At 36.9% G+C, this 27560-nt stretch overlaps 1 protein-coding gene across 17 annotated transcripts in view; it reads left to right on the top strand.

Annotated features, from left to right (window-relative positions):
• The window catches only part of NF1 (neurofibromin 1), a 278753-nt gene that overhangs the window by 61950 nt on the left and 189243 nt on the right, over positions 1 to 27560 (top strand). For all 17 annotated transcript variants that reach the window (XM_034943231.3, XM_034943230.3, XM_003811980.6 and 14 more), the window contains 6 exons: positions 2084 to 2167; positions 6255 to 6445; positions 12949 to 13055; positions 24487 to 24554; positions 24783 to 24858; positions 25582 to 25739. In XM_034943231.3, the coding sequence (XP_034799122.1) occupies positions 2084 to 2167; positions 6255 to 6445; positions 12949 to 13055; positions 24487 to 24554; positions 24783 to 24858; positions 25582 to 25739 (684 nt within the window). The remainder of the gene's footprint in view (positions 1 to 2083; positions 2168 to 6254; positions 6446 to 12948; positions 13056 to 24486; positions 24555 to 24782; positions 24859 to 25581; positions 25740 to 27560) is intronic.

Genomic DNA, 27560 nt, shown 5'->3' with positions numbered 1-27560 from the left:
GATTTTTCTTGATTAACTCTGAACTCTCTGCTGGTGTTTAGCATTTATTTATTTATTTATGAATGAATGAATGAATGAATGAATGACAGGGTCTCATTCTGTCACCCGGGCTGGAGTGCAGTGGCGCAATCTCGGCTTACTGTAACCTCCCCCTTCCCAGTTTAAGTGATTTTGCTGCCTCAGGCTCCCCAGTAGCTGGAATTACAGGCATGTGCCACCATGCTCGGCTAATTTTTTTGTATTTTTAGTAGAGACGAGGTTTCACTATTTTGGCCAGGCTGGTCTCAAACTCCTGACGTTAGGTGATCCGCCTGCCTCGGCCTCCCAAAGTGCTGAGATTACAGGTGTGAGCCACCGCGCCCAGCCTGCATTTATAATCCCAGTTTGTATTTGTTTGTATTGAGTTGTGAAACAACTTCTGGTTATAGATTGTGAAGATTGTTCCCCCTTCCTTTTTTTTGAGATGGTCCTTAGGTTTATTAGATAATATTCTAGTATGACATTGAAAAGACATGAAGTTACCTTTTTGCCTTATTCCCATATTTTAGATAATTTTTCTCTTGTTCTATTTTATTTTTAACTGGCATACAATAATTGTACATGTTTATGGGTACATATTGATGTTTCAATACATATAATACATAGTGATCCCACTAGGGTAATTAGCATATCCATCATCTCAATATTTATCATTTCTTTGTGTTGGGAATATTGAATATTCTCTTGTTATTTGAAACTATATAATGTTAACTGTAGGCCAGGCATGGTGGCTCACGCCTGTAATCCCAGCACTTTGGGAGGCCAAGACGGGCGGATCACGAGGTCAGGAGATCAAGACCATCCTGTCTAACATGGTGAAACCCCGTCTCTACTAAAAAAAAAAACAAAAACTTAGCGGGGTGTGGCGGCATGTGCCTGTAGTCCCAGCTACTCAGGAGGCTGAGACAGGAGAATGGCGTGAACCCGGGAGGCGGAGCTTGTAGTGAGCCAGGATGCGCCACTGCACTCCAGCCTGGGTGACAGAGTGAGACTCCGCCTCAAAAAAAAAAGTTAACTATATAATGTTAACATAGTCATTCTACAGTAGTACAGAACACTAAGTCTTATTCTTCCTATAAAGCTATATTTCTGTATCCTTTAACAAATCTCTACCCACCCCGATTCTCCCTACCCGACCCTTCTTCCCTCTAGTGTCCTCTCTTCTACTTTTTACTCTTTTTAGCTTCCACATATGAGTGAGAGCATGTGGTGTTTAACTTTTTGTTCGCATCATCCTTGGTGTGTTTCCTTTTAAGAAAGTTGCTTACACAATACCCTAAACTTACAAAACTAATAAACTGGAGGTGTAGAAAATCATTTACCTTCTTTATGGAAAAAATTAGTATTTTCTCCCCAAAAGCAGGACCATTTATAAATAGGTAAAGAGATTTACGGAAAGACATTTAACATTTTTTGTAGCTCCTCTGTTGCAGTGTGTGGGGCACAGTTTAGTATTTGCACATATGAATATGTGGCTGTGTTCCCAGTTAGATTGAAATATTTTAATATTTGGGACCCTCTTTTCAAAACAAAACAGCATTGTTATATTGGCATTCATTTAGTGCTTATTAAATAAGTTTTCAAAACCATAGTCTCTTGTTAATAAATACATATGTAGTATTCATTTTGAGGATAGTGAGTACTTAAAATTCACTGTGGTGCTATAGCATGTTTTTGCTATAAAAATTAAGACTTTGATCATTTCGTGGCATAAAAGTATAGTTAAATCCCCAATTCAAGATTCTGGTACAGGTCTATATGTGTGTCTAAATCCTACATATTTTTAAAGCATGAAGCAAAACAGCATCTTTTACTGTTACAAGGTTAATGGCAGACTCTAATAAATGCCATTTCTGTTTGCCTTAGACTTTAGTTTTTATGAGGATTAGGATAAAATCAGAAATAATATATTTAAGTATAGTATAATCTGGGAGGTAAAATAGAAGACTATTGTTGATCTTTTAGTCTTTCACTTTTCAGATGTGTGTTGATTGGTAGCAGAAAGTGAAACTAACTTTTATGTTCTGAATATCTTTTCTGTTAGAGAATATTTGGAGAAGCTGCTGAAAAAAATTTATATCTCTCTCAGTTGATTATATTGGATACACTGGAAAAATGTCTTGCTGGGGTAAGTAAATTGATCTTAAGTAGGCAGTCTTTGTGAATTTAATCTTGAGAATGATCTTATGTCCCAAAGTACAGATGTGGACCAAGAGGACAGTCCTGTGGACTTTTGTCTGAGACATATAAATATGAGTTTTGTTAATATAGCTGACCTGGTGACAGACAATTTTTCATGAGAAAATTTTCTCATCTTTTGTAAATTAAACAGATATTAAGTTTACTTATAAAATGTTATGTTTCAGCCATGTATCTGTCTCTCAGGTTTTTAGGAAAATATTTTATGAAGAGATCACTATTTGATTTAATGGATCTCTGAGAGAGTTGTGGGAGAATGCGATTCAGAAGTCCAAGAGTAATCTTGTATTTCCTCCTATATGAATATGATTTTAATATTCTACTTTTGAAATTTATGTAAATGAGAACTTAAAAATTAAACCTATTAAGGATAGATGTTACCTTGAGAACACTTCACACACATATGCGATAGGTATGTGGAGGAGGAGAGTACCAAACAATTATTTCTCTGGTTTCCTGTAAGTTGTTACCACAGTGTATTTCAACCACGACTTAATTTGAACTTTTTCAAGAGTATTTCTATTGTGTAAAGAAAGTATTTCTATACATCATTATCCTTAATTCTTCCTGGAACATGGTAAGAGTTTATATAAATATATAAATTAAATACCTCTGTTTTAATGATCTGCCTAATCCATGTGTATTGAAATTAACTCATTTCTTATGTTCTCTCTTCCTTTGGCTCAGAATTCAGAATTTTGTTTTTATTCAGAATTGCTTCCCTCTTTACATATGTTGCACTTCTCTATAGTGAAACTAGTTGAAAGAGACCTTAATATATGAGGACTGATAGTGTGGTTGAGAAGTGTTGGTGGAAGCATTGGGATAGGGCATTGAAAAAAAAATTATATTGACACAACTGTGTATCCCTAGGGAAGGCTGTAAGCGAAAAAATATAAGCATAATATGTATATATATTTTTCTTTTGAGACAGAGTCTCACTCTGCGGCACAGGCTGAAGTGCAGTGGCACCCTCTCGGCTCATTGCAACCTCCACTTCCCGGGTTCAAGCTATTCTCATGCCTCAGCCTCCCAAGTAGCTGGGATTACAGGCATGTACCACCATGCTCAGCTATTTTTTTTGTATTTTCATAAGCCATGGGGGTTCACTATGTTGGTCAGGCTAGTTTTGAACTCCTATCCTCAAGTGATCCGCCCATTTTAGCCTCCCAAACTCCTGGGATTACAGATGTGAACCACTGTGCCTGCCCTAAGCATAATATTTTAAATTTTCTTATTGACCGTTGACCATATTCCAAAATTGTGGAGACAGTGTTTATAAGTTTTCTACTTAAAATCGAAGGTGAGCTAGTTGTTTTAGCATGGTATTTTCTGTTAACTTGTGATATGCTATTGTTCATGTGTAAAATGGAGTGAAAGAGCAAAAGAGCTGTCACATAGGATGATGGAACTGGGAAGATGGGCAAATTTTAAACTTTTCTTGAATCAGTTTTTTTCCAGTGGTCTTATTACTTTGACTGCAAATTACCAGTATATCAGCCACACCCATGACTGAATGGTGGGGCGTGGGGTCATTTATTGCCTTGTTCAGTTTCACAGCTTTTCTCCATTAACATTTGTAATTGAGAGGTAATAATGAATGTATTTTGGAGAATGATTACCGATATTATTGGCCTCTGTTTGATTTAATACTCTTTGAAGATAGCCTAATTGAAATGCTAATAAGTGGGCCTAGTATAACTTATGTTATGCATAAAATGTATATTATCTTGCCGTGCTCTACTGTTGAAAAATGTGTATGCTTTTTCATTAAATTTACTATTTAAAAAGTAATGCTATTTATATTATTGAACAATTGTTTTATTTCCTTCAGTGATTTTACAGATGTTTCTTGATTCTTACTTTTAAATCAAAGTAAATTGAGGCAGTTTAAGAAGAACGGAGCTCACAAGTACACGTTTGTCATATACATAGTTGGAATAGTTAAGTGAAAGAAAAATACTTACCAATATGTTATGAGTGCAATTTTGTAGAATTTGAGGAATCTTAAGTATTTTTGTTCCTGTGAATATGACTATTATTTAAAAGATTTAATACTTCTCAGATTTTTATTTGTTAGAGTTAACATCTGTATTGTTTGGTTAGCCTATAAACAAGAAATAGGCATTGTAATGTGAATTCACAGGTTTTTGTGAAGTCTGTTTATGTACTGTCCCTATGTTTCAGTGTATTTGCATCTGAGAGTGCTTGGATTGCAGTTACAGAATTGAGCGTAGCATACAATTGTACACATTTTTGTTCTTTGCCATCTTGCTCAGTGTTATTAAAATTCTTATCCGCATGTAATTATCAAGACTGTTAGGTGAAATAGTAATGTGGAGCAGCATACCTACAGGATAGCTTATCCATTGATTGTGTGTTAATTGTAAAGTATATATTTACAAAGTAGAGATTTCACTGTTAACACCAAAGTTATCAAACTTGGTGTCAATAACAGGACCACCTGGCCTTATGTTCTCATGGTGTGATGTAATATAACCTATAGTGAATCCCCTAAACTGTTTAACCTCAATCTAATCAGACCATTAGGTTTAAATTTTAGCTTACAGAAAATATACAGGCCGGGCGCCATGGCTCACGCCTGGAATCCCAGCACTTTGGGAGATCGAGACAGGCGGAGAGCTTGAGGTCAGGAATCCAAGACCAGCCTGGCCAACATGGCAAAACCCCATATCTGCTAAAAATACAAAAATTAGCCAGATGTGGTGGCACATGTCTGTAGTCCCAGCTACTTGGGAGGCTGAGGCAGGAGAACCACTTGAAACCAGGAGGCAGAGGTTGGAGTGAGCCAAGATTGCGCCACTGCACTCCAGCCTGGGCCACAGAGCGAGACTCCGTCTCAAAAAAAAAAAAAAAAAAAAAAAAAAGAACGAAAATATACAATACAGTAACTGGAAGAGCAAATCAACCTATGTCACTGGAAAATAATTAAATCAAGGATATGGAATATTCTGTAAGGCAGCTGGCCCACTTAAAGTCATGGGAAATAAGAGTGGTGAATATGGGCCAGGCGTAGTGGCTCACGCCTGTAATCCCAGCACTTTGGGAGGCCGAGGAGGGCGGATCACTTGAGGTCAGGAGTTCGAGACCAGCCTAGCCAACATGGCAAAACCCCGTCTCTACTAAAAATACAAAAATTAGCTGGGCATGGTGGCGGGCGCCTGTAATCCCAGCTATTAGGGAGGCTGAGGCAGGAGAATTGCTTTAACCCTGGAGGTGGAAGTTGCAGTGAGCTGAGATTGCGCCCTTGCATAGAATAGTGAAACTAAGGAAACATCATGTTGTAATCGGTGAACTTTTTTGGATCCTTATTGAATAAAAATGCCTATGAAAGACATTTTGGGGGCAGTGGTGAAATTTGAATTCAGACTTGGTATTAGATGATACAAGGGAATTGTTTATTTTTCCTTGGTGTGTTAATTGTATTGGAGTTACATTAGAGAAAATTCTTTTAAGAGATGCCAAGGCACATGGGGTGAAGTATTCTATTTATAATTTACTTTGAAAAGATTTCAACCAAAATAAAATTACTTTGAGTAGGTAGTGTCTGTTTTGGTCAGTCTGCACAAAAGCAAGTGTGATGGCTCACCCAGGAATTTACTTAAATGTCAAGACAGATGACACAATGCACTCATCAATCAATATGAATTAAGTCGATTCTGTAATTGTAGAACTCACAGCAAACTGGGGATTCCCAGGGAAGGGCTCGTTTGGTGAACAAGAGAGCAAGCAGGAATGGGAGGACTGGTAAGGATGGCAGGGGGATTGAACTTTAATTGTGATTATGGGGTCAGAGATGGAACCATCCTCTTTATTAAACTATCTATAGACAGATGTAGCAAATATGATGAAACGTTAACAGTTGTTAAATCTAGGTGGTGTGTATGTAAGGTGTTCATTATTTTTGTTCTGTGTGTGTGTTTGAAAATTTTCATAATAGAAAATGTTTACAGGTAAAATTAAAGTTTAGAATAATGTGATTATTTCTATTTTAGCAACCAAAGGACACAATGAGATTAGATGAAACGATGCTGGTCAAACAGTTGCTGCCAGAAATCTGCCATTTTCTTCACACCTGTCGTGAAGGAAACCAGCATGCAGCTGAACTTCGGAATTCTGCCTCTGGGGTTTTATTTTCTCTCAGCTGCAACAACTTCAATGCAGTCTTTAGTCGCATTTCTACCAGGTTAGTGTGTAAATCCACATGGGACTACTGAAGTAATATGAATATTAGAAGTTTTGTTTTTTGTCTACATAAAAATAAAAAGTTAATGGAAATGAGGTTTTTTTGTTTTTGAGACAAGTTCTGTTGCCTCTCACAGCAGCTTTGACCTCCCAGGCTTAGGTGATCCTCCTACCTCAGCCTCCAGAGAAATGAGTTTGTCTGGGCTTTCGTAGAAATTTTATGCATTAATATCTTTGACATTTTAATTGCGTAATATTGTGATATTGATATGTGCAATTAAATAAGAGCACTGTTATGAATGTGAAAGTCTAAATTTCAGATAAAAATATCTGCCGTGAGCAGGCTTTAAAAAACAATACTAGGTATGAACTTTTGGTTTGGCTTTTTAAACATATTATCCCTTTAAATGAAACTACCCAATTAGATGGAATAATTAATGAGAGTAGTCAGAATTCAAATACTTTCACAACTCTACCCTTTATCACAAGATTTTAGGTTACCAAAAAACAAAACAAAAACAAAAACAAAAAAACCTAAGTGATGTGAAAACACAAGGAGGTGAATAATTGCAAAGTAGAATTCTCCAGAAAGTGGACTGCATTTTAAATGTATGTAAAATACTGCCATTTATTGAGTATTTATAGCATTTCCTTTGCTGTCTCATCCTCACAGTAACCTTGATGATACTTCCCTCATTTTACAGGTGAGCAAACTAATACTCAAAAAAGTTCAGGTGATGTGCCAAATAATGGAGGACCCAAAATTTCTAAGTCAGGCTGGCTTCAGAATTTATATTAGTTTCACTATCCCAGATTAGCCACATTTTGATGAAATCTGTTTTATAAAATATACTTCTGTTTTTAAAGATGTATCAAAAATATAATTTAAGCTTTTATTGATGACTCAAAATCATCCTGAGCATTAGTTGTGATATGCTACCTACAGGTGGAGAAATTAGTATAGGTAGTGCTCTATGGGATAGAATTATAAGTGACAGTAGCAAGTAGCTGCAAATTGTTGTTATGCACATGATTTGCCTTTCTAAGGCAAGTAAAGTCAGATGGGTTATTAACTTAATTAGAAACTATAGCACAAATTATTTAGTGATTGGTGAATCAAAGACTAATATCGAATAGAGAAAAACAATCCTCTTTGTTGGTGCCTGCATCTTTGGCTCGTCAGTGTTGTACGAACAGTGGACTTTGATTATTCAGATTTACTGATTCCTTTGTTGTTTTCCAGCAGGTGTGAAAGACAACATACATCACCATTTGAGAATTTGTGTTACGGTTTTTTGGGGGAATTGATTAACTTCAGAGTCCTGCAATCTTTTTAATCAACAATGACATTTCTATAATTAAGATCCTAGGCAGCAATATTTTTCAACCTCAATGCAATTCTTGATCCAAAGAAAATTAAAGTTTTATTTAATGGTATATTATTGATAATCTTGGGTAATATTTATATGATAGAAAAATGTTTTCATGAAATCTTTTGAGCAGTAACGTTTTATATTCTGAGTAATAATACAGTGGTTGAGTCAGCAAGGTAACAAACACCTAGAGAGTAGGAGGGTGGAAAATTGTATTTAATAAAAAACGCAAACCCTTTTCATTTAGGTGACTGCTAGGCCGGCCTTACTATTTGAAACACCTGTTAAAGGTAGAAAGTGGTACAAAAAAACCCAAATGTCTTGTAGTCTATCAATGCATGAACTGCCTTATAGAACACAACAAATGTGCCACCTTGGAAAATTCTAGAAAATTTCTAGTCACCAAAGGTTTTACTTTGTGGGATTTTGCAGCATTAGCACATGTAAAAATAAGCAACTTTTGTTTATTTCCTGAATCTAGTTCACTGTTGCCAGAATAGAAACCAAGTGTCTAAAATTTTATTAGCTTTCAGAGGACAGACCACTCAGAAATGGCATCTGTGAAATAACATTGTTTCAGACAACTGCATTTTCAGTTTCATTTAGCTTGTGTCAGAAATAGGAGCTGATCTTATTGAAGGATCACTCACCTAAAAGACCATTATGATGGTTTAGTTTAGGTGGGAACATCTTATGCTGTCATCGTCATAGTATTAGGTGACTTAAAATATGTGTGTGGCTTGAATGGTAGTTCTTTCTAAAGATTGATCTTATGTTTTATATATAATAGATGAATCAGTATCATGAAGATGTTTTGTGTTTGTCCATTCTCCCCGTCAATGTTTCTCCTTTAAGATTAAGATTTGGTTTTTATATTTCTGACTTTTACTTTTCTTTAGGGGAAGATAGGCTATAGATTTATTTATTTTATGTTTTTGAGACACAGTCTCTCTCTGTCACCTAGTCTGGAGTGCAGTGATGTGAACATGTCTCACTGCAACCTCGACCTCCTGGGCTCAAGAGATCCTCCCACCTCAGCCTCTTGAGTAGCTGGGACTACAGGCACGTGCCACCATGCCCGGCTAGTTTCTTTAATTTTTTTGTAGAGATGGGGTCTTGCCATGTTGCCCAGGCTTGTCTTGAACCCCTGGGCTCAAGGGATCCTCCTGCCTTGGCCTCCCAAAGTGTTGGGATTACAGGATGTGAGCTACCATGCCTGGCTGGCTATAAATCTTAAGATAGCTTTATTTTTCTCTGGGAGTATACCATTTTCTGTGGCTTATAGTATTTATGTAGCGGAGTAACTGCTTTCTCCACAGAATTACTCCACAAATGCAGTTGATCTAGTTGTTTTGTAGTGAGAAGGTGCTTCAGAATATCTAATTTGATATACCACCAGAAGCAGAAAACTCAATGACTTTAAAAGTCATTTGGTTCTTTACAGTTTACTATTTGGTTCTATACAAATCTGTTCGTTATGGTTTCTTACTCTTTTTTTAAAAATAGTTTTCAGTTTTTTTATATGTCTCTGATCATTAAAAACGTATTTTACGTTCTCTTTAGTATTGTTTAATATTGATTTGTTTGTGCTGATTCATTCATAGTGAATTGTTTCATCTCAGTTTTGGAATCCTTGATTGCAAAGTTATCTTTAGTGTGGCCTGTATTTTCTTTGAGAATCCTTATAGCCTTGGGCTGAGGGAGTGTTCTAGTGATGGTTTTGCATTTGCATTTGCCAGGTGCCCAGTTCTGGAGCTATTTTTTTCTTAATTTCTCAGTCCCAGCCTGTATGGGCAGTATAAATCTGAACCCTAAACTCTTAGAAGGTAAACAGCTCTAGGTGACTTTTTTCACTTTATCCAAAGTTTAGGCAGAGCGGTTAAGCTTCTTTGTGCTGGTAGGTTTTTTTCTTTTTTTCTTTTTGTGGGGAGTGGGGGTGGCAGGGGGAGTGCATTGTTCTTTCTAGTTCATGTTTTATGCAGGGCCCAAGTTAGAATCCTGAATTATTAGGGTACAAGGCTTTTATATCCAGTCTCCATGTGGATGTTAAGCCCCAAGCTCCTAGGTTAAGGAGATCAAAAACCTCACTCATCTTTCCTTTGTTGCAGGGCTGGGTCATGTACTTGTGCACTTAACTCTCTGGTTTTCAGTTTTCTTCTTCTTTTCTGGACCTATACATTTAAAATATCTTTCAGTATGCCTAGTCTTTCTAGCTGTTTTAGTGATAGGTTTTCTACTGTTCATTTCTTTTGCTCAGACTACCCTTTATTTGATTTCTCTGCTTCGGAAATGATGTTTAACCTTCACAAAATACTTTTTCTCTATAAGGGTACCAGACTATAAAAGGGACAAAATTTTTCTCCCATTTTTCACAAACAACCACAAGAGTCAACTTTTCAGAAGTTGGTATTGCTGATCTATGATGTTGTGTTTTCTAAGGAGCCGTACTCCATATTTCTACGCTCTTTGCAGCAGCTGTGGAATTTTTAGCATTGAGGACAACCTCATTCCCAGCTTGAAATGCTGAGCTTTTCTTACCCTGATGATAGGAAGAGAGTTCATGTAAGTGCTTAGAATAGTTGTACTGTTAGCTGTAGTCTAATTAAAGCTAAAGTGAGTGAAACGAGAATTTGAGAAGGAAGAATAGGATTGATTACATTCTTAAACCTTCTTCAACTGAAGGTTTAGTGTGATGATTAATAACTCCTTTGCAAATTGCACTAAATGATTGAAATTCAAGTTAATACGTATAAATTATAAGACCATATAGTATTTGTGCCTTTTCACCATATCTCTATTGCTGCATTTATAAAAGTTTACAATTTAATTGTGCTGCTTATATTTTTTATGTCTATTAATATGAATAATGAGTATGCCTCATTAGGTAGCATGATTTAATAGATTAGCAATACCAACTTTTGAAAATCTGAGCGCTGTGGTTGTTGGTGTAAAATGGAAGAAAAGTTTAATGCCTTTTATTAACATTTGGGCTACGTGAATTTCTTTTATCAGTTTAAAAATATCTACATATTTGTTAAGTGTTAAATGTTTCTACATTTGTGATAACTTCATATTCAACATAAGAGAAGCTGGGGTTTAAACAGATATTCCTGTCCTTATAAGCTTGTGTTCTACTGTGAAGTAGGGATATTAAGCAAATAATTACATAAATACACGTACAAACTGTGAAAAGTGCAATGAAAAAAGGCTTACTCGGTTTTCAAATACAAAGTAAATGTACCCTGTGAATATAAAGTTTCATTCGTGTTTCAAAAATCTAGTTGATAAAAGTAGAAGTTAGTAAAATCAAGTTTACTTATTATAGTTTTAGTCTTAATTCAAATTATACTTTTACTTGTAATTGGAAATATGAATTTTTAAAACTATTCATTGTGGAAAAATTGAAAAATACACATAGAATAGTACTTCAAATCCCCATGCATCTCTTACTCTGCTTTAACTGTTTCTGGCATGCTATGGTTTCTCTTCTTCCCTTTTCAGTAATTTAAAGCAAACCCCAGACATCATTTCACCTGTAAATATTTCAGTATATATCTCTAATAAATAGATTTTTAAGCATTTAACTATAATATTGTCATACCTATCAAGAATCATAATTCCTTAATATCATGCATTGCCAAATTTGTGGGTTTTTTCATTATCTCAGAAATGGCTTTTTTGTTTTGTTCAAATTAAGATACAAATAGGATGCATACTTTGGAATTGGTTGATATTTCTCCTGAGCCTCTGTTAATCAGTATCATTTCTTCATTTCTTCACCTTGCTCTCCATTTTTTCCTATGCTGTTTATTTGTTGGACTGCGTTATTTGCCTTTCTACATTCTGTATTTGGGTTTCATTGGATTCAGGTTCATTTGGCTGGGGGGGACAAGAATACTTTACTGATGATGCTGTGTGGTTCCTAATGAATCACATCAGGAAACATGTCCTATTATTGACTTTTAATGTTATGATCAGTGATTGGATTTTGATGTTATCAGCATTATGTATTCATTATACAGTTTCCCATAAATTTTTCCTAATGTTTTTAGTAATCACTGATGATCACTGCCTGGATTCCACTTCATTGGGAGCTGCAAAATGAAAAGTTTTCTATTCTGTCATTCATTCTTTATTTTAAAATTGTGACTTCTATGAAAGATTTTTGCTTCATTGTGTGTTTAGTTATCTTGCAATACAGTCCATGTAGGGAATGCAGGATACAGACTTGACTTCCATTATTCATTATCAGAATGAGTTGGTACCCTAACAGTTGCGAAAGGTTACCCATGAAGTTTTTTCTTTCGATATTATAACAGGCTTGTGTGTTTTAATTTATTGTATGTGTTTCCATTGTAGACATAATTCTTTTGATTCTCAGATTATCCCATTTTTGACAGTTGAGATGCCTAAAGTGCATACCTGTGTGATATTTGACATGATTCTGATAGTTGTTGATAGTTTCCTTGTTTTCAAGCCCAAGGTGACCTGCCCTCACCTTGTGTATCTCTTGCCCCCATCCTGGAATTAACTAATTTTCCCAAAGAACCCTGGCCAAAAGTCGGAAATATTTAGACACCTCAATCTTAAGGATAAGGATGCTACGATGCTACATTTACTGAATTATCATGGTTTCTTTTATCATATCCCTTGTTTGTTATGTTCCTTTAGGTTTTTATAAGAAATATTTATTGCCTTATTTTTATATGTGTCTTTACTCTTATGAACTCATCTTTGGGGGAAGAATCTGTTGAATTCAGAATTTAGGGATACCCGAAGACTTTTTTTGTTTTTGTTTTTTTTAAGAGATAGGGCCCACTCTGTTACTCAGGCTGGAGTACAGTGGTGTGATCACAGCTCATTGCAGCTTCAAACTTCTAGGCTCAAGAGATCCTCCTCCCTTAGCCTCCTGAGTAGCTGGGCCTATAGGTGTGTGCCATCATGCCCAGCTAATTTTTGTATTTTTTTTAGAGATGATGTCTTGCTATGTTGCCCAGGCTGGTCTTGAACTCCTGGCCTCAAGTGATCCTCCTGCCTTGGCCTCCTGAAGTGCTGGGATTACAGGTGTGAGATACCACACCTGTCCCCTAATACTTAATTTGATAAGTTAATTTTGGTTTTTACTTTTTAGGTTACAGGAATTAACTGTTTGTTCAGAAGACAATGTTGATGTTCATGATATAGAATTGTTACAGTATATCAATGTGGATTGTGCAAAATTAAAACGACTCCTGAAGGGTAAGTTTAAATGTATAATATATCTGAAAAAAATCACTGGGTCAAAAACTAGTATCATGAATGTACTAATTATATTAATTGTGCTGAACTAGAACACCAAACTGGATTTTATAATGACATTTCCTTGTGAAATAACCAGTAATACAAATGGGTAATTATTTTTCAATCTTTGAAAATAATGCAGTAGAGAAAATGAGCATTTTAAATCTTGGCAATGGAAAGTTTTGCTTAACTACAATTTTTGTTTTCAACACAGAGAATGCAAGGGTGCTATTATTTCATTTTTCTGGAATTTGATCTCTCAAGGGTGGCTATAGGTTATAGAAGCTATCTGTTTAGCTATTGTAGCACTTTACAAAGATTGTCTGTAGTAGGATATCAAAGTTTTATTGCAGAATGGAACGAGGAGATTGTGATGTTATGGTGAGAGGATGAATTGAGCCAGAGATTTCATTTCTGACATTTCTGTTTTCAGCTCTCTACTGACTGACTTTACAGCATTATAAAGTCCCTTAACCTTCCATTGCCTGGTTTTGTCTCCTTGTAGAACATGTCAGTAGTAGTTCCACATGGGGATATTATAACACCTAATATGTGACTTTAAAGCTTGGGAAGTACTTTACATGATTATGTGGATTGAAATAAACGATCAGAAGGAATTGAGATATATTCTGTAGTAAGCAGTGATGTGTTAATGTAAATCAGATACCAATGAGTATTCATAAACTGAGTATGATCTGAAGGAATTGAGATAAATTCTGTGGTAAGCATTGATGTATTCATGTAAATCAGATATCAATGAATATTCATAAACTGAGTATGAAAATCTAAATTTCATTTTACAAAAAAAATGTTTTTTAGTTTTTGGCATTATTAGACCCTGGCTAATTTAGATATGAAACCATATACAGTTCACACATATTTTTATTTGTAACTTAAGGAATTGTCAAACAATAATATTTTTAATATCTGACCTAAAACAGATTGAATTATATTAGCTTCAGAAACATCAGTTCTGCAATGTAGTTTTCAAAATACGTGTTTTTGTTTTCTTAATATTTCCTTTAAACTCAATAACTATCTCACCAGAGATGTAAAAAGGCAATACCTATATAAAGGAATAATATAAAGCTGTGTTCTATTCATATTACCCTTGTTCATAATTTATGATTTTAGGTCATTACCATTGTGAAACCAAGCAACAATTAATTCAGTAACTTTAATAAAGGAAAATATAGGGATGATTTTAGCTGTTATGCCAAGAGACAAACATGTGGACAGCAATTATTTTAGATTATAATAAACCACCATTTAATTAATAGTTGAGATTTGCAAGATTTTGATATCTATTATTAAGCGTTGAGCAGTTGAGAAACTGAATGGTAAAATTTAGAGATCTCTATGAATTAAAGTTAAGAAGTATTAGTGGGATTTTATGATTTTTCATAACTGTTCAGTGATGTTTTGGAAACAAGTCTAGTCCAGGTTGCCTGTGAATAGCTGTTTAAAACAATAGAAATGTTCAATCCATAATAATTAACTGAAATGTCTCTTCTGTCCAAATAAGAGAAACTAATTGAATGTGTGGATAAATGACTTTCTTTTATACTGAAGTAACTTTCCCATTGAATGCGGCTCCCTCATGAACATAAATTTAGAGTATATGCTGATAAATATATAAAGTATAAAACCGATATTAAATAGGCCAGCAAAATATGGCTCTTGGTGACAGTGGTAAAAGGAATGCACCCTTTCAGTAATGAGTAGTAAAGGTAGTAATGTGTTTTAAATACAACTCAACAAGCCTTTGTTGAGAAACTATGTATAAGAAGCCATGCTAAGTGCTGGGATTACAAAAATTAATAAAATATGGAATCGGTCCCTAAGGAGCTCATGGCATGGTTTATGAGACAAGTGATGTCATTATCAAGTTATTTGCAGAAAAAAACTATGATAAACTCAAATAGGGTGAGTGTAAAGTGAGAGAGGAAGTATATATTTGTTTGAGGGGATGAGAGATGAGCAAGATGTGAAGGTACAAGAATAGGTCAGATCATTTTAATAAAGATATGGCCAGGCCTGGTGGCTCACACATGTAATCCCCAAACTTTGGGGAAGCCGAGGCAGGAGGATTGCTTGAGCCAGGGCAACATAGAGAGACCCCCATCTCTACAAAAAAAAATTAGCTGGGTGTGGTGACACGCACCTGTAGTCCCAGCTACTTGGGAGGCTGAGGTGGGAGGATCACTTGAGCCCAGGAAGAGGTTGAGGTTGCAGTAAGCTGTGATTGTGCCACTGCATTCCAGCCTGGGTAACAGAGTGAGATCCTGTCTCTGTCTGTCTCTCTGTCTGTCTGTCTCTCTCTCTCTCTTTTTCTCTCGATATACCTATCTGTGTATAGATATATCAATCTATATGTGTATATCCAGATCTATCTATAGATATATCTGTATCTTGATAGATATATCGAGAGAGAGAGAGAAACATTTGTTACATTTTCAGTCTGCACCGGGCCTTGCGCTATGCAGTTTGCATGCCTTTTCTCATCAATTCTTAAAATAACCCTGTGATGCAATACTAGTATTAATATTATCATCTCTTGTGTAGATGAGGAAACTGAGGCCTCAGTAAATTTTCAAAGTCACAGAGCTAGTAATTGTTCAGTAAAGATTGAGTTCACATCTGCTCATCTCTAGAACCTAGATACTTGACTGCTGCACTGTTGTGCTTCTGAGTTACAAAGCTTTATTTTAGTGGCCCTGGGAAGTGATAGAAAGGCTTTGAGGTAGAGAATACCTTAATCAGTATTTTATTTTAGATATACCCCTTTGCTTGAAATTTGCAGGATGGCTTGGTAGAGGGTTACCTGAACTTCTGGGACTTAGTTATGCAGTAATATAAGTGAAAAATAATGAGAGTTGTGGAGATCCAGATGATGGATTGGGGTAGGGTAAGGATGGGGACCAGTTTGATAGGTATTTAAAGAAGTGGAGGCTGGGCGCAGTGGCTCACACCTGTAATCCCAGCACTTTGTTAGGCTAAGGTGGGCGGATCACTGAGGTTAGGAGTTCGAGACCAGCCTGGCCAACATGGGGAAACTCCGTCTCCATTAAAAATACAAAAAATGGGCTGGGCGTGGTGGCTCACGCCTGTAATCCCAGCACTTTGGGAGGCTGAGGCAGGTGGATCACGAGGTCAGGAGACCATCCTGGCTAACACGGTGAAACACTGTCTCTACTAAAAATACAAAAAATTAGCCAGTCGTAGTGGTGGGCACCTGTAGTCCCAGCTACTTGGGAGGCTGAGGCAGGAGAATGGCATGAACCCGGGAGGCAGAGCTTGCAGTGAGCCGAGATTGTGCCACTGCACTCCAGCCTGGGCAACAGAGTGATACTCCGTCTCTAAATAAATAAATAAAATAAAATAAAAATACAAAAAATTAGCCGGGTGTGGTGGCACGTGCCCGTAATCCCAGCTACTCGGGTGGCCGAGGCACAGCAGAATCGCTTGAGCCTGGGAGATGGAGGTTGTAGTGAGCCGAGATCACGCCATTGCACTCCAGCTTGGACAACAAGACCGAAACTCCATCTAAAAAAAAAAAAAAAAGAAATGGAATACATAGCATTTGATAGTCAATTTAGATATATGAGGTTAGAGAGATATCACCAAATATTACAGAATAAGCTGGTTAGAGCAGAAAAGGGAAGGAAAGGTTGATGGCAGAAGAGAGGGGTTGACCAGGAAAATGATAAATTCAGTTTTAGATCTTCTGAGTTTGAGGTATCAGTAGGATGTCCAACAAGAAACTTGTAGAACTGAAAGATACTTTGGCTTTGAGAATAGATTATGGTATATAACACATTTAAGATGTCATAAAGGTAAAGTTGTTGCTAAAGAGCACTGTGAAGAGTAATGTCATTATTTGGAAATCAGTGGAGGGTGAGAGCAAAGAGAATTCAAAGGGGTACTTTTAAAAACTGATTTGGAGAGTTACTTATTTGCAAGTCCAGAAAAAAGACTCATCTCTCTCTTAGACACTTACATAGATGTAATAAAAACCTTTATCCCTTCATTAAAAGTCAACAGGAGAAGTTCTTTGCCGAGGGACCATTGCCAGTAAAATCGCTTATAGACAGGTCATTTTTTCCAAACATAAATCTTTTTCTAGATGTGGACAATAAACTTAAGAAGAAATTAAAATACCCAATATATTTATATGGAGAAATGTTTACTGTTACTTGCGTTAAAATGCAGTCTACTATTTTGAACACTCCAATTAGCGAAATAAAGAAAATGAACATACTTTTATGATGACAAAGATAGGATGAAGGCACTTTCGTATGCTGCTTGGTGATAGCAGCATTTGGCCCAACCCTAGTGAAAGGCAGCTTGGTAATCTTTATCAAGGGCCCTAAAAATATTCATCTCTTTGACTGGACACTTCTAGAGATTCCTTATCTTAAATAAGCAGTGATGTGGGAAAAGATGTTGATATGAAAATATTTATTAATGTTATTTATAGTAGTGAAATAACAGAAATAACTTCAGTGTTAAAACTGGAAAACATTAAATAACCAGTCACTTAATACAGTGACTTAAATATTATGAGGGACATCAAAGCATACTGAAAAGACCTTGGTTTTAAAGCCCAATTCAATCATTTATTAGATCTGTAACCTTAGACACACAGTTTGTTCATCTGTAATACTCTGAAAGCATTAAGATTCAAAAAGAATTAAGTGTATCATACTAAAAATACATGATATGTTTTAATAGTTTGTGTAATAGTTACTATTGCATATAGAGCCATCAAAAATAGGCCAGGCACAGTGGCTCACACCTGTAATCCCAGCACTTTGGGAGGCCTACGTGGGCGGATCATGAGGTCAGGAGTTCGAGACCAGCCTGACGAACATGGTGAAACCCCATCTCTACTAAAAATACAAAAATTAGCTGGGTGTAGTGGCGCACGCCTGTAATCCCAGCTACTGGGGAGGCTGAAGCAGGAGAATCGCTTGAACCTGGGAGACGGAGGTTGCAGTGAGCCAACATTGTGCCATTGCACTCCAGCCTGAGCGACAGAGCAAGACTCCATCTCAAAAAAAAAAAAAAAAAAAAAAAAAAGAGTTTTTACTGATACAGAAATAATTAGGGATACTATGGAAAGGAACAGGTTTGATATAGCCTATATGATCTCAGTTATGTTAAATATATTTGTTTTCTACATGCATAGGAAAAGTGGTAGAAGTAAAACCACCAGATGTTAACTGTGATTGTCTCTGAATGATAGAATCATTGATGGTTTTAAAATTTTCCCGTAAACACCTGTGCTTTTGCTTTTTTTTTTTTTTTTTTTTTTTTTTTGGACAGAGTCTTGCTCTGTCGCTCAGGCTGGCATGCAGTGACATGATTATAGTACACTGTAGCCTTGAAATCCTGGGCTCAAGCTATCTTCCCACTCCTGCTTTCGAAAGTGCTGAGATTATAGGCGTGAGCCATCGGGCCTGGCCCTGTATATGTTTTCCAAATTTTTTTATTATACTTTAAGTTCTGGGGTACATGTGTAGAACATGCAGGTTTGTTACATAGGTATCCATGTGCCATGGTGGTTTGCTGCACCCATCAACCCATCATCTACCTTAGGTATTTTTCCTAATGCTATCCCTTCCCCTAGCCCCCACCCCCCGACAGGCACCGATGTGTGATGGTCCTCTCCCTGTGTACATGTGTTCTTATTGTTCATCTCCCACTTATGAGTGAGAACATGTGGTGTTTGGTTTTCTGTTCTTGTGTTTGCTGAGAATGATGGTTTCCAGCTTCATCCATGTCCCTGCAAAGGACGGGAACTTATCCTTTTCTATGTCAGCATAGTATTCTGTGGTGTATATGTGCCACATTTTCTTTATCCAGTCTATCATTGATGGGCATTTGGATTGGTTCCAAGTCTTTGCTGTTGTGAACAGTGCTGCAGTAAACATACGTGTGCATGTGTCTTTATAGCAGAATGATTTGTAATCCTTTGGGTATATACCCAGTAATGGGCTGGCTGGGTCAAATGGTATTTCTAGTTCTAGATCCTTGAGGAATCGCCACACTGTCTTCCACAATGGTTGAACTAATTTACACTCCCACCAACGGTGTAAAAGTGTTCCTATTTCTCCACATTCTCTCCAGCATCTTTTCTTTCCTGACTTTTTAATGATCGCCATTCTTACTGGCGTGAGATGGTATCTCATTGTGGTTTTGATTTGCATTTCTGTAATGATCAGTGATAATGAGCTTTTCTTTATATGTTTGTTGTCTTCTTTTGAGAAGTGTCTGTTCATATCCTTCATCTACTTTTTAATGGGGTTGTTTGTGTTTTTCTTGTAAATTTAAGTTCTTTGTAGATTCTGGTTATTAGCCCTTTGTCAGATGGGTAGATTGCAAAAATTTTCTCCCATTCTGTAGGTTGCCTGTTCACTCCGATGGTAGTGTCTTTTGCTATGCAGAAGCTCTTTAGTTTAATTAGATCCCATTTGTCAATTTTGGCATTTGTTGTCATTGCTTTTGGTGTTTCAGTCATGAAGTCTTTCCCCATGCCTATGTCCTGAATGGTATTGCCTAGGTTTCTTTCTAGGGTTTTTATGGTTTTAGGTCTTACGTTTAAGTCTTTAATCTATCTTGAGTTAATTATTGTATAAGGTGTAAGGAAAGGGTCCAGTTTCAGTTTTCTGCATATGGCTAGCCAGTTTTGCCAGTACCATTTATTAAATAGGGAATCCTTTCCCCATTGCTTGTTTTTGTCAGGTTTGTCAAAGATCAGATGGTTGTAGATGTGTGGTGTTATTTCTGAGGCCTCTGTTCTGTTCCATTGGTCTATGTATCTGTTTTGGTACCAGTACCATGCTGTTTTGGTTACTGTAGCCTTGTATAGTTTGAAGTCAGGTAGTGTGATTCCTCCAGCTTTGTTCTTTTTGCTTAGGATTGTCTTGGTTATGCGGGCTCTTTTCTGGTTTCATATGAAATTTAAAGTAGTTTTTTCTAATTCTGTGAAGAAAGTCAGTGGTAGTTTGATGGGGATAGCATTGAATCTATAAATTGCTTTGGGCAGTATGGCCATTTTCACGATATTGATTCTTCTTAACGATGAGCATGGAATGTTTTTCCGTTTGTTTGTGTCCTCTCTGGCTGGCATCTGGCAGGTGCCCCTCTGGGACAAAGCTTCCAGAGGTAGGAACACGCAGCAATCTTTGTTGTTCTGCAGCCTCTGCTGGTGATACTCTGGCAAACAGGGTCTGGAGTGGACCTCCAGCAAACTCCAGCAGACCTGCAGCAGAGGGTTCTGCCTGTTAGAAGGAAAACTAAGAAAGGAATAGTATCAACATCATCAACATCAAAGACCAAAGGTAGATAAATCCACGAAAATGGGAAGAAACCAGTGCAAAAAGGCTGAAAAAAAACGAGCACGCCTCTTCTCCTCCAAAGGATCACAACTCCTTACCAGCAAAGGAACAAAACTGGACAAAGAATGAGTTTGACGAATTGACAGAAGTAGGCTTCAGAAGATGGGTAATAACAAACTCCTCCAAGCTAAAGGAGCATGTTCTAACCCAATGCAAGGAAGCTAAGAACCTGGAAAAAAGGTTAGACGAATTGCTGACTAGAATAACCATCTTAGAGAAGAACATAAATGACCTGATGGAGCTGAAAAATACAGCATGAGAACTTCATGAAGCATACACAAGTATCAATAGCCAAATCAATCAAGCAGAAGAAAGGATATCAGAGATTGAAGATCAACTCAATGAAATAAAGCAAGAAGACAAGATTAGAGAAAAAAGAGTGAAAAGAAATGAACAAAGCCTCCAAGAAATATGGGACTATGTGAAAAGACCAAATCTACATTTGGTTAGTGTACCTGAAAGTGATGGGGAGGATGGAAAAAGTTGGAAAACACTCTTCAGGATATTAGCAGGAGAACTTCCCCAACCTAGCAAGGCAGGCCAACATTCAAATTCAGGAAATACAGAGAACACTACAAAGATAATCCTCGAGAAGAGCAACCCCAAGACATATAATCGTCAGATTCACCAAGGTTGAAATGAAGGAAAAAATATTAAGGGCAGCCAGAGAGAAAGGTCGGGTTACCCACAAAGGGAAGCCCGTCAGACTGACAGCAGATCTCTAGGCAGAAACCCTACAAGCCAGAATAGAGTGGGGGCCAATATTCAACATTCTTAAAGAAAAGAATTTTCATCACAGAATTTCATATCCAGGCAAACTAAGCTTCATAAGTGAAGGAGAAATAAAATACTTTACAGACAAGCAAATGCTGAGAGATTTTGTCACCACCAGGCCTGCCTTACAAGAGCTCCTGAAGGAAGCACTAAGCATGGAAAGGAACAACTGGTACCAACCACTGCAAAAACATAACAAATTGTAAAGACCATCTATGCTATGAAGAAACTGCATCAACTAATGGGCTAAATAACCAGCTAGCATCATAATAACAAATTCACACATAACACTATTAACCTTAAATGTAAACGGGCTAAATGCCCCAATTAAAAGACACAGACTGGCAAATTGGATAAAGAGTCAAGACCCATCACTGTGCTGTATTCAGGAGACCCATCTCACATGCAAAGTTACACATAGGCTCAAAATAAAGGGTTGGAGGAAGATTTACCAAGCAAATGGAAAGCAAAAAAAAGTAGGGTTGCAATCCTAGTCTCTGATAAAACAGACTTTAAACCAACAAAAAAGATCAAAAGAGTCAAAGAAGGATATTACATAATGGTAAAGAGATCAGTGCAACAAGAAGAGCTAACTACCCTAAATATATATGCACCCAATACAGGAACACCCAGATTCATAAAGCAAGTCCTTAGAGACCTACAAAGAGACTTAGACTCCCACACAATAATAATGGGAGACTTTAACACCCCACTGTCAACATTAGACAGATCAACGAGACAGAAAGTTAACAAGGATATCCAGGAGTTGAACTCAGCCCTGCACCAAGTGGACCTAATAGACATCTGCAGAACTCTCCACCCTAGATCAACAGAATGTATATTCTTCTCAGCACCACATTGCACTTATTCCAAAATTGACCACATAATTGGAATACAACACTCCTCAGCAAATGCCAAAGAATGGCAATCATAACAAAGACTCTCAGACCACAGTGCAATCAAACTGGAGCTCAGAATTAAGAAACTCACTCTAAACCACACAACTACATGGAAACTGAACAACCTGCTCCTGAATGACTACTGGGAAGATAACAAAATGAAGGCAGAAATAAAGATGTTCTTTGAAACCAATGAGAAAAATACACAACGTACCAAAACCTCTGGGATACATTTATAGCAGTGTGTAGAGGGAAATTTATAGCACTAAATGCCCACAAGATAAAGCAGGAAAGATCTAAAATTGACACCCTAACATCACAATTAAAAGAACTAGAGAAGCAAGAGCAAACAAATTCAAAAGCTAGCAGAGGACAAGAAATAACTAAGATCAGAGCAGAACTGAAGGAGATAGAGACACGAAAAACCTTTCAAAAAATCAATGAGTCTCCTGACCTCGTGATCCGCCGCCTTGGCCTCAGTGAAACCCCATCTCTACTAAAAATACAAAAAAATCAGCCGGGCATGGTGGCAGGCGCCTGTAGTCCCAGCTACTCGGGAGTCTGAGGCAGGAGAATGGCGTGCACCCGGGAGGCAGAGCTTGCAGTGAGCCAGGATCGTGCAACTGCACTCCAACCTGGGCGACAGAGCAAGACTCTGTTTAAAAAAAAAAAAAAAAAAAAATCAATGAATCCAGGAGCTGGTTTTTTGAAAAGATCAACAAAATAAATAGACCACTAGCCAGACTCATAAAGAAGAAAGAGAGGATAATCAAATAGACGCAATAAAAAATGATAAAGGGATATCACCACCGATCCCACAGAAATACAAACTACCATCAGAGAATACTATAAACACCTCTGTGCAAATAAACTAGAAAATCTAGCAGTAATGGATAAATTCCTGGACACATACACCCTCCCAAGACTAAACCAGGAAGAAGTCGAATCCCTGAATAGACCAATAACAAGTTCTGAAATTGAGGCAATAATTAATAGTCTACCAACCAAAAAAAGTCCAGGACCAGATGGATTCACAGCCAGATTCAGCTAGAGGAGGAGCTGGTACCATTCCTTCTGAAACTATTTCAAACAATAGAAAAAGAGTGAATCCTCCCTAACTCATTTTATGAGGCCAGCATCATGGTGATACCAAAACCTGGCAGAGACACAACAACAAGAGAAAATTTTAGGCTGATATCCCTGATGAACATCGATGTAAAAATCCTCAATAAAATAATGGCAAACTGAATCCAACAAGCACATCAAAAAGCTTGTCCACCATGATCAAGTTGGCTTCATCCCTGGGATGCAAGGCTGGTTTCAACATATGCAAATCAATGAAAGTAATCCATCACGTAAACAGAACCAATGACAAAAACCACATGATTATCTCAATAGATACAGAAAAGGCCTTTGATGAAATTCAACAGCCCTTCATGCCAAAGACTCTGAATAAACTAGGGATTGATCAAACGTATCTCAAAATAATAAGAGCTATTTATGACAAACCCACAGCCAATATCATACTGAATGGGCAAAAACTGGAAGGATTCCCTTTGAAAACTGGCACAAGACAAGGATGCCCTCTCTCACCACTCCTATTCAACCTAATAGTGGAAGTTCTGGCCAGGGCAATCAGGCAAGAGAAAGAAATAAAGGGTATTCGGTTAGGAAAAGAGAAAGTCAAATTGCCTCTGTTTGCAGATGACATGGTTGTATGTTTAGAAAACCCCATCGTCTCAGCCCAAAATCTCCTTAAGCTGATAAGCAACTTCAGCAAAGTCTCAGGATACAAAATCAATGTGCAAAAATCACAAGCATTCCTATACACCAATAACAGACAAACAGAGAGCCAAATCATGAGTGAACTCCCATTCACAACTGCTACAAAGAGAATAAAATACCTAGGAATCCAACTTACAAGGGATGTGAAGGACCTCTTCAAGGAGAACTACAAACCACTGCTCTAGGAAATAAGAGAGGACACAAATGGAAAACAATTCCATGCTCATGGATAGGAGGAACCAATATCCTGTATGTGTTTTATACTTTTTTTTGAAAAAGCAAGTTATTAAAAACAAAAGAAAAAGCTCACAATCATTGATGTCCAAGGCATATTTGCTGTTTATGGAATTTTTCTTTCCTAGCAGACAACTATCGAGTTTTGGGTTTATGTTAGGTGTCTTTACCTTTCATTGCTTACAGATAATATTGGAGCAAAAGTAATACATAAATGGAAAGTTATTTTGCTCTGAGTTGTATTTGTGTTTAACTTATTCTAGAGTTAATTTTTAAAAATTGTGTTTTTTCCAGAAACAGCATTTAAATTTAAAGCCCTAAAGAAGGTTGCGCAGTTAGCAGTTATAAATAGCCTGGAAAAGGTAAGTTACAACCTCTCTGGTATTAAAATTTTGTTTTTGGTGTAAAATTTGCTGTTGTTAGCATCCTGAATCAAAAAGTTATGACTTGAGTGATAGTTTCACATTAATTTTCAGGAAGAATACATTGTAATATTATTATGAAGGAAGTTAGAAGTTTGTGACATTTTATTTACTGTATTACAAAAGATCACTGCTTTCATATAAAGACATGTGGTTCTTTATTTATAGGCATTTTGGAACTGGGTAGAAAATTATCCAGATGAATTTACAAAACTATACCAGATCCCACAGACTGATATGGCTGGTAAGGATACGATTGATTTTTTTTTTTTTTTTTGTCTTTTAAATGTCTGCTTGTGACATAAAAACCTATCATCGTTTTCCAAGTTATTTTTGTTATAAAGGTGCTTTTACATCTTCTATTGTCAACTGGTGTCAAATAGGAAATACTGTTTTTCTCTTACATTTCTAAATTACGCCCAACCCTCTTCCTTTCCTTGGAGCAAACAAAGTAGTTTGAAATGAAGGTCAGATCTTTAGAGCTGTGATAGGATGGGGTGTTTGGCTCTTTGTTGTAGAGAAGCATGTGCTCTGAAGCTTTATTTTGTATTTAGGGAGATGTGTATAAAGTAGTAATATTCTCACCTATAATGTAAGACACAACTGCAAGGCAGAGAATACAGACTCCTGGAGAACTTTGGTAATTCTTTTTGGGAAGCTGTTCAGTCTTTGTTGCTTGGGTACATCACACTTTGCATAAGGCCCTTCACAGTGAGACTGAATACATGATCGTCCATTCTAAAATGTGAGCTTTTCCAGGATAGATCAAGATAGCTCTTCTAACACATAGACAGTATTACATTGCTTGTCTACTTACCAGAATGCATTTGTGTAGTTGCTTAAATGAAGTTCCATGTTTATGTTTTTAAAATGTTGCCCTTGGGTTTTTACATAGTGTCAGCTTTTACTTTAATGCCAGGGATTTTGTTCCTATCTAATAATGTCATTTAATATATTTTTCATGCAGAATGTGCAGAAAAGCTATTTGACTTGGTGGATGGTTTTGCTGAAAGCACCAAACGTAAAGCAGCAGTTTGGCCACTACAAATCATTCTCCTTATCTTGTGTCCAGAAATAATCCAGGATATATCCAAAGACGTGGTTGATGAAAACAACATGAATAAGGTAAGGAGGGCAAAATTATTTCCATTATATCTAGATGTGAAGCAGTTTATTTTACTCAAGGTGTGTATTCCTTTAGGCTTATTATTTAAGCAAAGTATTTCAGGGAACCATTTAAATTATCATTTTAGGTTTCTTTGTTTGATGGACTTAGAAGAGACATACTCATACATAATTTTATTTGGCAGAGGGAAAATAATACCAGGCAATGAACAAAGATTTAAAATAATCCCTTAGTTTCATTCTTTTGTCTGAGAAGACTAAACGATACCTCTGTTATTATTAAACGTAGTTTATCTAATATTCACTACAAGGATTGCCCTACTTGAGTTCATCACTTTTATAGTGTGTTATTTGCATGTACTTAGGGTATGTGTCCATATAGTGCTACTGAAATTATCTAGTAACTCATTTTAAGTATTTTAGAACAGTTTTCAAAGAATTTTGCCAGGAAGATAAGGCTCTCGCATATACCATCTATAGTGAAATTGGCACCATGACAACTGGTAATTCTAGGAGGCTCTTAAAATTTTTTTAAATAATCACCTAGGTGATTGAAAAAAAAAAAGAACAGTATTAATCCTAGGGTTTTACTGAAATTTCAATATGCAGTTTGTTTTGCAAATTTTTTTTTTTTCATTTTTTGCTGCTTTTGGAGAAATACTCTTAGCTGGCTGAACATGAGATGGTTTCCTTCATGGTTTGCCTGTAGATGGAGATGTTCAGAATCAGCTGAATGATTTATTACTTTGTAGAAGTATTGGACCGGGAATTTATACATTAAAGGGTAAATAAATGAACCAGGTAATCCTTGAGAGTCTGTGATTGCGTGTTACTCCACTTAGGTGTATATCTCAACTTTTCCATTATGAGGACACCATTTTTCATGGTAGATTGTTTTGGAGACCTTCAAAATAGTAGGTTTGATGATAAATACTGAGTGTCAACTTGATTGGATTGAAGGATACAAAGTATTGATCCTGGGTGTATCTGTGAAGGTGTTGCCAAAGGAGATTAACATTTGAGTCAGTGGGCTGGGAAAGGCAGACCCACCCTTAATCTGGGTGGTGCACCATCTAATCAGCTGCCAGCATGGCTGGAGTATAAGCAGGCAGAAAAATGTGAAAAGAGAGAGGGGCCTAGCCTCCCAGCCTACATCTTTCTCCTGTGTTGGATGCTTCCTGCCCTCGAACATCAGACTCCAAGTTCTTTAGTTTTGGAACTTGGACTGGCTCTTCTTGCCTCTTAGCCTGCAGACGGCCTATTGTGGGACCTTGTGATCGTGCTAGTTAATAATTAATATCCCCTTTATGTAAATATTCTATTACTTCTGTCCCTCTAGAGAACCCTAATAGAGATTTTGGTACAAGGAGTGTGGTTCTAGAGGAACGGAGTATTAAGGATGGAGTTTCTTAGCTTGTTTGGGGGTTTCTGGAGTTTGCTGCTTAATATGATTAGACCCTAAAATATTAAGGACTCTACTTCTAATATTGTGGAGAACACTGATAGTCGTTGGTGTGAACTGTTTAGGGAGTTTGCAAAATAAATGCATTTGACACTCCTGATTCACCGCTAATGAGAGGCAAGGAGTTTAGTGACCCTATACATAATAATACCTTTGACCATATATGGAGAACCAAGGAACATAATGAAGCTGGTTGGTTGCTCCTAAATTCAGTGGACAAAGTGGTGAAAGAAAATGATGAGCTCAGGGATTCTGTCTCCTGTCTTCAGAAGCAGATACTGAGCCTCAAATCTGCTAAGATTGACCTGAGTGAGACCCTTATCTCCTGTAGAAAAAGAGCTGAAATTGTGAAAAAACAA

Source organism: Pan paniscus, chromosome 19, assembly GCF_029289425.2.
Source record: "Pan paniscus chromosome 19, NHGRI_mPanPan1-v2.0_pri, whole genome shotgun sequence".
Lineage (NCBI taxonomy): Eukaryota > Metazoa > Chordata > Mammalia > Primates > Hominidae > Pan > Pan paniscus.
Note: the sequence above shows the minus strand (reverse complement) of the source record. Positions and strands in the feature narration are given on the sequence as shown.